This window comes from Palaemon carinicauda, chromosome 42 (assembly GCF_036898095.1).
Source record: "Palaemon carinicauda isolate YSFRI2023 chromosome 42, ASM3689809v2, whole genome shotgun sequence".
In the NCBI taxonomy this organism is placed as follows: Eukaryota; Metazoa; Arthropoda; class Malacostraca; order Decapoda; family Palaemonidae; genus Palaemon; species Palaemon carinicauda.
The window spans coordinates 28,551,637-28,566,516 of record NC_090766.1 but is presented as its reverse complement, the minus strand read 5'-3'; the positions used below and the strand labels follow the sequence as shown (position 1 = coordinate 28,566,516).

At 37.3% G+C, this 14,880-nt stretch overlaps 1 protein-coding gene and 1 long non-coding RNA gene across 2 annotated transcripts; both read left to right on the top strand.

Annotated features, from left to right (window-relative positions):
* Window positions 1-9,110: 9,110 nt before the first annotated feature.
* LOC137632933 (uncharacterized) lies at window positions 9,111-10,397 on the top strand. The gene is made up of 4 exons (XR_011042144.1): window positions 9,111-9,173; window positions 9,342-9,470; window positions 9,786-9,923; window positions 10,355-10,397. It is a non-coding gene; the product is annotated as an uncharacterized lncRNA (long non-coding RNA).
* A 459-nt stretch (window positions 10,398-10,856) lies between these two features.
* On the top strand, window positions 10,857-14,052 carry LOC137633065 (uncharacterized). The gene is made up of 8 exons (XM_068365230.1): window positions 10,857-10,863; window positions 11,144-11,203; window positions 11,958-12,080; window positions 12,367-12,489; window positions 12,780-12,839; window positions 13,189-13,248; window positions 13,582-13,641; window positions 13,988-14,052. Exons 1-8 carry the CDS (start codon window positions 10,857-10,859, stop codon window positions 14,050-14,052), a joined length of 558 nt encoding a protein of 185 aa, XP_068221331.1.
* The last annotated feature ends 828 nt before the right edge of the window (window positions 14,053-14,880 follow it).

Sequence of the window (14,880 nt, the reverse complement as noted above, 5' to 3'; positions counted from 1 at the left end):
AGAGAGAGGGGTGAAGAAACTTGACAAAGCTGCTTCATTGAATGAATATAATTATATTATCAGTCGTAAACCCTCGGGCATGAAGTATCAACCATCGTTCCGACCAAGTGTCAAGTATTCGCCGAACCATGGAAACCAGTTCAGTAATAACTATGTGAACAAGTTCAATAGTTACAGCAGAAGTACCACTGGTACTGTTCCAAAGCAGAATGCAATAGTACCACAGCAGTAATCGTCGGATCGTCCTTCTTCAGGTATCGTGAAACACATGCAGAAGATTAATGTTAACTGTTTCGAGTGTGGTAAGAGAGGCCATATCAGTAAATGAGTGAGGAATGTTGGTCAAACCAACGGAAAGCAGTCGCCCAAGTGGTTAAGGATAATTCGACTTCGCAGAATGCGAAGACGAAGAAACATTCCGAAAAAGGACGAAGAGAAAAATAAACCAGCTAATGCTCAGGCAACGAACAGGACAATCCCGAGCAGCTTGGATGCCTTTAAACTGTATATTTATGAAGGTATATTAGCTGCTCGGGATGGGAGTGAGTAAACCTCGCTCAAAATATTACGCGACACAGTTTTCAACAATAGTGTAGTGACACGAAGTATACACCCATTTGTGGAACACTATCTCACAAGAGATTCGGTCCTTTTGAAGGGAATAGGAAGTGTCATGCAAATTAGTGATAGGTCATTTTGATTTTGCAGTAAAGGATTCATTGGCTGTCGAAGGAGTAGACATCCTGCTGGATAATGAGGTTGGTGGAGCGCCGTTTGTGCCTTGTTCCATTGTAACGGAGAAACCATTGAAGTATAGTCCGACAACTGAACTCGAGAAGGACTACCCGTATCTGTTTCCTAGTTGTGTGACGACTAGGATTATGACGAAGAAAGTGGCTGCAAAAGAAAAAAGAGAAACCGAAGGAGCGACGAACCTGGAGGATTTGTTTGCAGAAGAAGAGGATTCCCATGATGGAACACAAGAGGAGAACTCCTGAGAGAGTCCGAAAGAAGAGGAACAACAGACAAGTGGACAAGAAGATAAAGAAACAATGGGCTTGGAAGAAATAGGAAACTCAACGTTAGAAATAGGACAAGTGAGTCGGAAAAGGCTGATAGGATTGCAACGGAAGGATGCAAATTTAACAGAGGTATTTTACCATGTGGATGATGAGGCAGTGGTGCAGCAATCTCCCACCTGTTATTATCTTAAAGAAGGGTTGTTTTTGAGGCAGCATAGCCCCGCCTATATCCCTGGGAATGCTGAATGGGGGATATACCGTCAGATATTGATTCCCGCACCGATGAGAAGACAAGTGACCACCATAGCACACGAGATGGGACACATGGGGATAAGGAAAACGACGTAAAAGATAATGAAGCACTTTTTCTGACCTGGCTTGCATAATGACGTGAGCCAGTTTTGCCATGCACGTCACATTTGTCTGATAGCTGGATAGCCTAACGAGCACTTCAAGAAAGCTCCCTTAGACCAGAATAAAGTACGAGGAGAACCCTTCAGCAAAGGACTGATTAAAATGTTGGCAGGAAAAGTGAAGAATCGAGAGGAGAGGATGGAGAATATGTTAAGGATTTGAGGAAAAGGATTGGCGAGTTAAGGAAATTTTCCCCAAAAAGCATGAAAACGAGCCAAGGAAAAACGAAGAAAGGTTTGGTATGAAGAGTAAGAACAAATAGTTTGCGGTAGGACGACAGGTGTTTGTCTACTCACCTATAAGGATATTCCCTCTCGCCAACAAGTTCCAAGAACCATTCTGGAGTTTGGAGGAGAGCAGTGACCAGACCTATCTTATTGAAATACCGGGAAAATGGAAAAGTCAAACGAAGGCCATATTAACTTCGAAACCGATACTACAAGCATCAGATTTCAACAGGAAATTCCTTATTCTGAAACCTGGGCATCTTCTGTAGCATCTTTAATGGATTTAATTTACATATCCCCTTAAATACACTGGTGATGTAGGCATGTAGGGCTATTAGGGAATCGCTCTACTATATGGGGAAATCTTCTGCTAGTTTGTAAATATCTAACATTCTGTGGTTTTTGCCAGCGCCAGTGTCAACCAGGACTTGGTCATTCAGACTGCGATCATTATGAAGCAGAAGGAAGAAAATGTCCCTCTCAGGGCTCCATACTCACAAACTTTCTGCTGCTCTGCCTATCTGTAGTACAAGATGACTCAAGTATCAGTTTCCTCTTGCTCTGACTGCGGAGAGACGATTTCTGAGGTCATAACATCTCCAATGACTAACATCACTTCTTTTGCCCTCCCTTCACAGACCAACATCACACGTTTCTTCTTTAACTTCTCGCTGAAGTCCTGACCTCCCAGTACTTGTGGTATCAGCATAACTAGTTACTGTTTATTTGCATTATTTGTGAGGAAATTCTTCCAGATTTCTGCCACAACTATTAGTTTTACACCACAATCCCAACTCCTGAGTTCCATTGCTTTGACTAAATGACCTTTGTACATGTCTGTGCTGAAAAATGACGTGAAATTTTCTCGATGTAGTCATATTAGATAACGATATTAATAATAATAATAATAATAATAATAATAATAATAATAATAATCTATCATGTTGTTTAGTCCCCTCTCTTGTATTTTGTATTTCTCGTTGAGATCCTCCCTTGTTTTCTCGCTTCTTAGCCTTTTTTCTACCATCTCTTTCAGTTTACTCAAGTCAGATCTCATCACCATGCTTTGCTTTTCCAGGCGCCTTTTTCAAGGAGGTTACTGTTTTGGTTTCTGTTGGGTTGGTCATGTCGGTGGTGTACAGTAGGTGTTCGTATCCCCATCAGTTCTGCTACTAGTCTTGCTCCTGCATATGCCAAGTGATACTGGTGGTTGTTATTATTCTCATTATTTCATTGACCTCACTTGTTTTCTCCCTTAATTTCTTGGTGTTGTAGGCTTTCATGGATGGGATCGTTGTTCTCCCTGTATCTGGCTCCATCCCTTGTCTAATCTTTTGTACCCATTCCTTCCTCTATTACTTTGTTGGTGTTTCTTTGAATGTCATTGTTTGATACCTCATCATCCCTGTCGTCTTCTGTGGCATCGTCTCTCAGTTCGTCTTCTTGTAACTTGTTGTCGTGTTATTTCCCTTTCCAGTTCCTCTCTTTCTGTTGGGAAGAACCAGTTCTTTTTCTTTATGTTCATTACTTGGTCCGCCAGCCTCTGCTCATTTTTTGGGGTGTTATTCCTCTCATTCCAGATTTTGACCAACCTTCATCTATATCCTATCTCTGTCTTGTTGCTTCTGGTGTAGCATCTCTGTATTCCCTTGATTTCTTCTCTTGTCTATTTCTTCCTTTTCCTATGGTGGTCAATTGCTGGATGACGACCTCCAAGTACCTGACCGGCTTTCCCTTCAATTAAGTTGAATACCTGGCAGACAAAGCTCCTCTGTTGCCAAAGGTTCCATTTGCGTCATTGTCGATCAATCCTTCATTTCTTTCCAACATTGCTGAGTTTTGCTATTCAACCCATAGCTGGACCCTACCCCATCAAGGATAGGTACTCATTTACAGCTGTAGTAGACTGAGGAAATTATGGTAAAGATCTTTTCCCAAGGGATCAACGCCGAGGAGAGCGGTCACCCATACAACGACTGACCAGCCCCAATGTTACTCAACCAGTCCATCGACAACCTAACCCACTACAGGCCTATCACCTGACTACCAATAATGTGGAAGTTACTAACAGATATTATCAAGGAAAGACTATACAACTACATAGAGGAGACAAACACCATTCCCCACCAACAGAAAGGCTGCAGAAGGAAGTGCAGGGGCACAAAAGACAAGCTCCTGATAGACAAAATGGTAATGAAGAACAGCAGAAGGAAAACCAACCTAAGATGGCCTGGATTGACTATAAGAAAGCCTTCGACATGATACCACACACATGGCTAATAGAATGCCTGAAAATATATGGGGCTGAGGAAAACACCATCAGCTTCCTCAAAAATACAATGCACAACTCAAATACAGTACTTAAAGCTCTGGAATAAGACTAGCTGAGGTTAATAACAGGAGAGGGATCTTTCAGGGCGACTCACTGTCCCCACTTCACTTCGTAGTAGCCATGATTCCCATGACAAAAGTACTGAAGAAGATGGATGCTGGGTACCAATCTAAGAAAAGAGGCCATATAATTAACCATCTGATGTTCATGGACGACATCAAGCTGTATGGTGAGAGCATCAAGGAAGTAGATTCCTTAGTCCACTGTAGGGAATGTATCCAGGGACACCAGGATGGAGTTTGGAATAAAAAAATTTGCTTAGTCAACATACAAAAGGAAAAAGAAACAAGGATTGAAGGGATAAAGCTACCAGATGGGAGCAACATCAAACACATAGATGAGATGGGATACAAATACCTGGGAATAATGGAAGGAGGGGATATAAAACACCAAGAGATTAAGGATACGATCAGAAAAGAATATATGCGGACTCAAAGTGATAGTCAAGTCAAAACTCAACGGCAGAAATATGATAAAAGCTAAAAACACATGGGAAGTACCATTAATCAGATGCAGCGCAGGAATAGTCGAATAGACGAAGTCAGAACTAAGCACCATAGACCATATGACAATACACAATGCACTACACCCGAGAGCAAATGAGGACAGACTATACATAACACGAAAGGAAGGAGGGAGAGGATTACTAAGTATAGAGGACTACGTCAGCATTGGGAATAGAACACTGGGGCAATATCGGGAAACCAGTGAAGACGAGTCTCTCAAAAGTGCATGGGAAGAAGGATTGATAAAAGAAGACGAAGAACCAGAAATATACAGAGACAGGAGAATGACAAACAGAACTGAGGACTAGCAAAATAAACCAACGCACGGACAATATATGAGACAGACTAAAGAACTAGCCAGCGATGACATGTGGCAATAGTTACTTAAGGGAGAGCTCAAGAAGGAAACTGAAGGAATGATAACAGCGGCACAAGATCAGGCCCTAGAACCAGATATTTTCAAAGAACAATAGACGGAAAGAACATCTCTCTCACATGTAGGAAGTGCAACAAGAAAAATGAAACCATAAACCACATTGCAAGCGAGTGTCCGGTACTTACACAGAACCAGTACAAAAAAGAGGCATGATTCATTGGCAAAAGCTCTCCACTGGAACCTGTGCAAGAAACGTCAGGTACCTTGCAGTAATAAGTGGTACGAGCACCAACCTGAGGGAGTGATAGAAAACGATCAGGCAAAGATCCTCTGGGACTATGGTATCAGAACAGATAGGGTGATAAGCGCAAATAGACCAGACGTGACGTTGATTGACAAAATCAAGAAGAAAGAATCACTCATTGATGTCGCAGTACCACGGGACTCCAGAGTTGAAGAGAAAGAGAGGGAAAAATGGATAAGTATCAAGACCTGAAAATAGAAATAGGAAGGATATAGGATATATATGTACATATATATAAATATATATATATATATATATATATATATATTTATATATATACCGTATATATGTATATATATATATATATATATATATATATATATATATATATATATATATATATATATACATATATATACATATATATATATTGTTTGTATATGTACATACACTATATATATGAATAAATATATATACAGTATATATATATATATATATATATATATAAATATATATATATATATATATATATATATATATATATATATTTATATATATATATATATATATATATATATATATATATATATATATATATATAAATATATATATATATATAAATATATATATATATATATATATATATATATATATATATATATATATATGAAGATATGGGTATGTGTTCGTTCAGAGTAGGCTAACTGAGACGCACCTTGTGTTCCAAAAGTATCTAATGAATGAAATCGATATTTAGTCTCTCTCTCTCTCTCTCTCTCTCTCTCTCTCTCTCTCTCTCTCTCTCTCTCTCTCTCTCTCTCTAATTTGTGTTGCATACCGTGAACAAAATCCAAAATATGACTTTGAATGGCTTTAATCCTTCTATCAATTTTCATAACAAAATTTTTTCAGAAAAACACTCGAATTAAGTGATTGGTTTTGTAGAAGTTGTAAGAGTTTCATTTGGGACACATTTATGTTTCCCCACAAATTTGATGAAATGAGAGAGAGAGAGAGAGAGAGAGAGAGAGAGAGAGAGAGAGACAGAGAGAGAGAGAGAGAGAGAGAGAGAGAGAGAGAGAGAGAGAGAGAGAGAGAGAGAGAGAGAGTTTGTTATTGTTAAAAAGACATTATAATATTTGGTATAAAATCTAATTAAATATCTTGAAAATGCACTACTTCGCAATACGAGCGTTTTATGTTTACGAACAAGTCATTGTAGATAACGTTAGAAAATCCCTTGAATCTACATTTATAGATTTAAAACTAGATCTAGTACAAGTGTTAAAGCATATTGGGATTAACCACACCAAAAAACCTTTATTTATTTGTTGCTAGTACATAATTAATGTTGGGCCATATGTGTTTATTGAAAACGTCAAGGTCACATTTAATTGTTAGAATTGTTCCGAATCATCTGTTATTGGCATTTTGGCCAGCTGCTCATCGCTGTCCATTGAAGGTCATTCTTTGTTGGAAGCTTCAAAAAGCCCCAATAAAAGCCTAGTCGTGGGTCCCAACATTGTCAGTGAGGTGCAGTAGCCTAGCCTACTCATATCCTGTGAAAGACCACTGCTTCTTCTGAGGCCAGACAGTCAAAGAGCTTTTGCATAAGTGACGATCTTCTTCCTCTTCAACCATGAAGACTTTCATCACTCTGCTGATCTTCGCTTCATCGCTGCAAGCAAATGTAAGTTTACTAGTTTGTCCATTTGTTTAAGGTCCTGTCCTTTTATTTTCAATCAAGACTTTTTAGGGCTTTTCTCATCATTATTATTGATTTTATAAGTACTAGATTGCAGAATAGTCGTTATGGGGCACCATGAAGAAAATGTTGAATAATATTTTAGATATGTGCATTAGTCCTCTGTGGAATGCTATTTTTCTTTTCCAATATTATTCTTCTCAATATCCTTCAATATCTTTCCCACGTGTATATCGGTCACATTAAGTCATTCTATTTTATTTTAATCAACTAAGTCTTGTAGTACAAGGTTCTTATTCAGTCATTTTTCTATAGATTTTGTTCAAGCTTTACATGTAAATTTAGTTCATTCACTGGAATTTTCAAGTTGAAACAGACAGTTCCTTAAGAATTCAATATTCTTTAATGGGCAACTGGAAGCTTTTGCCTAATTTTGTTACATATTTTATTTCCGGAACTGTTCCTTTAGCTTAATATGTCTATCATTCTATTCTTGCCTGGCAAAAATTATTCTGATGTTATTGTCAACACCGTTTGGTTTTATCTTTTCTTTAAACCAACTAATAAAATGATCTTTCTGTCTATTACAGGGAAACCCAGGTGAGTAGATTCAATCTCGAAGCGATCCATTAAACACTTGGACATCAGAACTGTAAGTAAGACGTACAAACTTCGTTGACTTTCACTCTCTCGGAAGCAACGCCACGAAAGTGATTTCAATATCAACACCTTATTCACCAAATCGATATAACTGTAGAGGGACATTTTATTCATATGCAGATCTTGTGACAGTGAAGAACAAAGATTATTTTAATGTAGTAGGTACATTACTAGGTTGGCCAAGGCATCAGCCACCCGTTCAGATACTACCGCTAGAGAAGTATGGGGTCCTTTGACTGGCCAGACAGTACTACATTGGATCTTTCTCTCTGGTTACGGTGCATTTTACCTTTGCCTACACATGAAATGAATAGTCTAGCCTATTATTTACACATTCTACTCTATCCTAATACATCTGATAACACTTTGATTACCAAACAATTTTCCTTTGCTCAAGAGATTAACAACTACTGCAATGCACTGCTCAGTGGCTACTTTTCTCTTGGTAAGGGTAAAAGAGACTTTTTAGCAATGGAAAGCAGCTCTTCTAAGAGAAGGACACTCGAAAATCAAACCATTATTTTCTAGTCTTAGGTAGTGCCATAGTGTCTTTACCTTGGCCTTCCACTGTCTTGGATTAGAGTTCTCTTGTTTGAGGGTACACTCCATCACACAATTCTATCTTATTTCTTTTCCTCTTGTTATTTGAAGTTTTTATAGTTTATATATGAATTCATTTTATTATTTCTATTTCATTTAATTGCTCATTACTTCTCTTGTAGTTTATTCATTTCCTTATTTCCTTTCTTCACTGGGCTATTTTTCCTGTTGGAGCCCTTGGGCTTATAGCATACTGCTTTTCCAATTAGGGTTGTAGCTTTGCAAATAATAATAATAATAATAATAATAATAATAATAATAATAATAATAATAATAATAATAATAATAATAATGTCCTCTTCCAACATTGAATTATTATTCTATCTCACAATTCTATAAATTTTCTATACTGATGCATTTTCACTTTCGCTGCTGCTTTCTATTATCATATATCAATAATGTTTGACATAGAAATCAAGGCGTAACTCTTTATTTCCTTTTCTCCCTTTACGTTTGATATATTACATGGGCTCCCTCTTTCAATGATAGACACAAATTTGATGAAAAAGGATATTTGGAAGAAATGCTTCGGACAGGTGATGAGGCTTTGCTGTGAATCGTTCCGTAGGTTTAAAAATTTGGATGAAGTAAGACCTATAAGTACAAATTCCTATGTAATTTACCATCTGTACTTTGAAACCCATAGGCTAAATGTAACTTTCCCCATATGTTGTAATACTTTGGAAAGATATCCCAGACTGGCACTTTTACTACTCGGGTAAAGATGCTATATAAGATAATAGAAGTAGTTCCATTCATTTCAATTGATTTTCCTTATACACTCGAGGATTTCACATTTAATGATAATATCTAAAAAATAATGTACTAGAGATTCCAAATTAGTTTTATTTTATTTAATAATATTCCTTTACAAAATATTCACTAGGAGAACCCTGTCTCTTCTTAGATCGAACTCTCTTCAGAGGCTGAGCCAACCCAAAGAATAATAATACTTTCCCTTTTACAGTTCTCGGATCAGAATTAGGCCAAGCTGAATCATCGGAATCTTCGGAATCTTCGGAATCAGGTTAGGGACCTCAGGAGTTTCTTGTGATGGCTTCGAATTTAGTGGATATAGTAAAGAGTAAAATCCTTCCCCAGTAAAATGTTTTAAGATTTGATCAGCGTTTGAGGGATAACAGTTGGCAGTGAAGATTGAATCTAATGAAATTTATTCCTTCTTCTTCATTTCAAGCCTGCACACTAAATGATATATGTACTGAGAATGACGGGTATTGTTATAAGGTGAACAGTGGCCATAGCTGCAGTGGCACCTCCTTCCCCGAGGGATGCGACGGGGTAAATTGCTCTTGCTGCATTGAAGGTAAGCGATGGCCCTAAATAATTCACTTTACAGTTTCTCTTATTCGCAGTTTGTATTAGAAATCTGGAGAGCTTATGTCCAAGTTATAACCCATCTATTTCAGGCGACTAAAATCTAGATTCATATTACATAAAACATGCGCACTTCTTTTCAAGGGAGGATTTTTCTATCATATTTAATACTTATTGGATATTTAGAGATCTTTGTGTTTACTGTTGTATTGTATTATTATAAAGATCATCTTTTAGTATTTGATCTACTAAACATGACTAATGTAACATTCAGTAATTCTAATTGAATGAAACGTTCTTGAAGAATTCGCAGTGTGTGCAAACGAAACCTTGTGCACCGATGTAGGTGGTTACTGCTACAATGAACTTGATGGTGAAGTATGCCTTGACGTTATCGATTCAACTCTGTGCGCTGGTACCAGTTGTAGCTGTTGTCACCCTTGTAAGTCACTTAGCCTCATATGGGATAGCTAATGATGCAGTGGTTAATTATGAAATCTATATTTCAAAACATGCAAATATCTGTTCAGTTATGAAAAAGAGGATTACAAGAATAAGATTAGAATGTTTGATAATTGTTCTCTACTCAATAATTTATATATACTTCCCAACTGATGCCTGCTACAAGTTTTAATATTATACCTTATAGAATTAGTTCCATTCATGTTCAGTGATTTTCCTTATACATCTGAGGATTTCATATATAATGATAATATCTAAATAATAATGTAATAGAGATTCCGAATTTTTTTCATTTTACTTAATACCTTTCCTTTACAAAATGTTCACTAGGAAAACCCTTTCTCATCTTGGATGAAACTCTCTCCAGAGGCTGAGCCAACCCAGAGAATACTAATGGTTTTCCTTTTACAGCTCTTGGATCAGAATCAGGCCAAGCTGAATCATCGGAATCCTCAGAATCTTTGGAATCAGGTTTGGCACCTCAGAACTGTAGAAAAGTCCTTCAGATCCTTCCTGGCCGATAGCAGGCAGAAATATCTAGAAATCCCTTTGATATTTGGACATTCTCCTTCTTATAAATTTCCAAATCTGATCATTATGCGCTTAGTTATAAAAGCATTATTATCTTTTTGAAGGAAGATTTCACACTTTATGATTACATATCATTCACTTTCTTTATTTAATACCTTTCCTTTACAAAATGTTCACTAGGAGAACCCTGTCTCATCTTAGATCGAACTCTCTTCAGAGGCTGAACCAACCTAAAGAATACTAATAGTTTTCCTTTTACAGCTCTCGGATCAGAATCGGGCGAAGCTGAATCACCGGAATCCTCGGAATCTTCGGAATCAGGTTTGGGACCTCGAAATTGTAGAAAAGTCCTTCAGATCCTTCTTCTGGAAAACCTGACTACATGAAAGGCTTGGCCGATCGCAGGCAGAAATATCTGGCAATCCCTTTGATATTTGGACATTCTCTTTCTTATAAATTTCCAAATCTGATCATTATGCGCTTAGTTATAATAGCATTATTGTTTTTTGAAGAAAGGTTTCTTATATCATGATTACTTATCATTCACTTTCTTTATTTAATACCTTTCCTTTACAAAATGTTCACTAGGAGAACCCTGTCTCATCTTAGATCGAACTCTCTTCAGAGGCTGAGCCAACCTAAAGAATACTAATAGTTTTCCTTTTACAGGTCTCGGATCAGAATTGGCCGAAGCTGAATCATCGGAATCCTCGAACTCTTCGGAATCAGGTTAGTTTCCTCAGAATTGTAGAAAATTCCTCAGATCCTTCCTCTGGAAAACCTGACTACTTGAAAGGCTTGGCCGATCGCAGGCAGGAATATCTGGCAATCCTTTTGATATTTGGACATTCTCCTTATAAATTTTCAAATCTGATCATTATGCGCTTAGTTATAAGAGCATTATTATTTTTTTGAAGGAAGGTTTCACACTTTATGATTACATATCATTCACTTTCTTTATTTAATACCTTTCCTTTACAAAATGTTCACTTGGAGAACCCTGTCTCATCTTAGATCGAACTCTCTTCAGAGGCTGAGCCAACCTAAAGAATACTAAAAGTTTTCCTTTTACAGGTCTCGGATCAGAATCGGGCGAAGCTGAATCCCCGGAATCCTCAGAATCTTCGGAATCAGGTTTGGGACCTCAAAACTGTAGAAAATTCCTTCAGATTAATCCTTTGGAAAACCTAACTACATGAAAGGCTTGGCCGATCGCACGCAGAAATATCTGGCAATCCCTTTGATATTTGGACATTCTCCTTCTTATAAATTTCCAAATGTGATCATTATGCGCTTAGTTATAATAGCATTATTGTCTTTTTGAAGAAAGGTTTCATACTTCATGATTACTTATCATTCACTTTCTTTATTTAATACCTTTCCTTTACAAAATTTTCAGTAGGAGAACCCTGTCTCATCTTAGATCGAACTCTCTTCAGAGGCTGAGCCAACCCAAAGAATACTAATAGTTTTCCTTTTACAGGTCTCGGATCAGAATCAGGCCAAACTGAATCATCGGAATCCTCGGAATCTTTGGAGTCAGGTTCGGGACCTGAAAATTGTAGAAAAGTCCTTCAGATCCTTCCTCTGGAAATCCACATTACAAGTAAGGCTTGGCCGATAGCAGTCGGAAATATCTGGCAATCCCTCAGACATTTGGACATTCTCCTTCTTATAAATTTTCGAATCTGATCATTATGTGGTTAGTTATATTAGCAATATTATTTTTTTGAAGAAAGGTTTCACACTTTATGATTACTTATCATTCACTTTCTTTATTTAATACCTTTCCTTTACAAAATGTTCACTAGGAGAACCCTGTCTCATCTTAAATTGAACTTTCTTCAGAGGCTGAGCCAACCCAAAGAATACTAATAGTTTTCCTTTTACAGGTCTCGGATCAGAATCAGGCCAACCAAAATCATCGGAATCCTCGAAATCTTTGGTTTCAGGTTTGGGACCTCAGAATTGTAGAAAACGCATTCAGATCCTTCCTCTGGAAATCCTGATTACATGTAAGGCTTGGCCAAAAGCAGGCGGAAATATCTGGCAATCCCTCAGACATTTGGACTTTCTCCTTCTTATAAATTCTCGAATCTGATCATTATGTGCTTAGTTATATTAGCATTTTTTTTTTTTTTTTTGAAAAAAGGTTTCACACTTTATGATTACTTATCATTCACTTTCTTTATTTAATACCTTTCCTTTACAAAATGTTCACTAGGAGAACCCTGTCTCATCTTAGATTGAACTCTCTTCAGAGGCTGAGCCGACCCAAAGAATACTAATAGTTTTCCTTTTACAGCTCTCGGATCAGAATCAGGTCAAGCTGAATCATCGGAATCCTCGGAATCTTCGGAATCAGGTTAGTTTCCTCAGAATAGTAGAAAAGTCCTTCAGATTAATCCTGTGGAAAACCTCACTACATGAAAGGCTTGGCCAATCGCAGGCGGAAATATCTGGCAATCCCTCAGACATTTGGACTTCCTCCTTCTTATAAATTTTCAAATCTGATCATTATGCGCTTAGTTATAATAGCATTATTATCCTTTTGGAAAAAGATTTCACACTTTATGATTACTTATCATTCACTTTCTCTATTTAATTCATTTTCTTTACAAAATGTTCACTAGGAGAACCCTTTCTCATCTTAGATCGAACTCTCTTCAGAGGCTGAGCCAACCCAAAGAATGCTAATAGTTTTCCTTTTACAGCTCTCGGATCAGAATCAGGCCAAGCTGAATCAACAGAATCCTCGGAATGTTCGGAATCAGGTTAGTTACCTCAGAATTGTAGAAAAGTCCTTCAGATCATTCCTCTGGAAAACCTGACTACACGATCGCAGGCATCAATAGCTGTCAATCACTTTGACATTTGGACATTCTCCTTATAAATTTTCAAATGTGATCATTATGCACTTAATTATAATAGCATTATTATCTTTTTGAAGAAAGATTTCATTCTTTATGATTACTTATCATTCACTTTCTTTATTTAATACCTTTCCTTTACATAATGTTCACTAGGAGAACCCTGTCTCATCTTAGATCGAACTCTCTTTAGAGGCTGAGCCAACCCAAAGAATATTGTTAGTTATCCTTTTACAGCTCTTGGATCAGAATCAGGCAAAGCTGAATCCTCGGAATCCTCGGACTCTTCGGAATCAGGTTAGGGACCTCAGAATTTTACAAAAGTCCTTCAGTTTATTCCTCTGGAAAACTTGACTACATGAAAGGCTTGGCCGATCGCAGGTGGAAATATCTGTTAATCCCTTGGACATTTGGACATTCTCCTTATAAATTTTCAAATCTGATCATTATGTGCTTAGTTATAATAGCATTATTATCATTTTGGAGAGAGGTGTCCAACTTCATGATTACTTATCATTCACTTATTTTATTTAATACCTTTTCTTTATAAAATCTTCACTTGGAGAACCCTGTCTCATCTTAGATCAAACTCTCTTCAGAGGCTGAGCCAACCCAAAGAATACTAATAGTTTTCCTTTTACAGCTCTTGGATCAGAATCAGGCAAAGCTGAATCCTCGGAATCCTCGGAATCTTCGGAATCAGGTTAGGGACCTCAGAATTGTACAAAAGTCCTTCAGTTTCTTCCTCTGGAAAACTTGACTACATGAAAGGCTTGGCCGATCGCAGGTGGAAATATCTGTTAATCCCTCGGACATTTGGACATTCTCCTTCTTATAAATTTTCAAATCTGATCATTATGCGTTTAGTTAAAATAGCATTATTATCATTTTGGAGAAAGGTTTCACACTTCATGATTACTTATCATTCACTTTCTTTATTTAATACCTTTTCTTTACAAAATGGTCACTTGGGGAACTCTGTCTCATCTTAGATCGTACTCTCTTCAGAGGCGGAGCCAACCCACAGAATGCTAATAGTTTTTCTTTTACAGCTCTCGGATCAGAATCAGGCAAAGCTGAATCCTCGGAATCCTCGGAATCTTCGGAATCAGGTTAGGGACCTCAGAATTGTACAAAAGTCCTTCAGTTTCTTCCTCTGGAAAACTTGACTACATGAAAGGCTTGGCCGATCGCAGGTGGAAATATCTGTTAATCCCTTGGACATTTGAACATTTTCCTTCTTTGAATTTTAAAAACTGATCATTATGCGCTTAGTTTTAATAGCATTATTATCATTTTGGAGAAAGGTTCCACACTTCATGATTACTTATCATTCACTTTCTGTATTTAATACCTTTTCTTTACAAAACCTTCACAAGGAGAACCCTGTCTCATCTTAGATCGAACTCTCTTCAGAAGCTGAGCCAACCAAAAGAAATACTAATAGTTTTCCTTTTACAGCTCTCGGATCAGAATCGGCCGAAGCTGAATCATCGGTATCCTCGAAATCTTCGGAATCAGGTTTGGGTCCTCAAA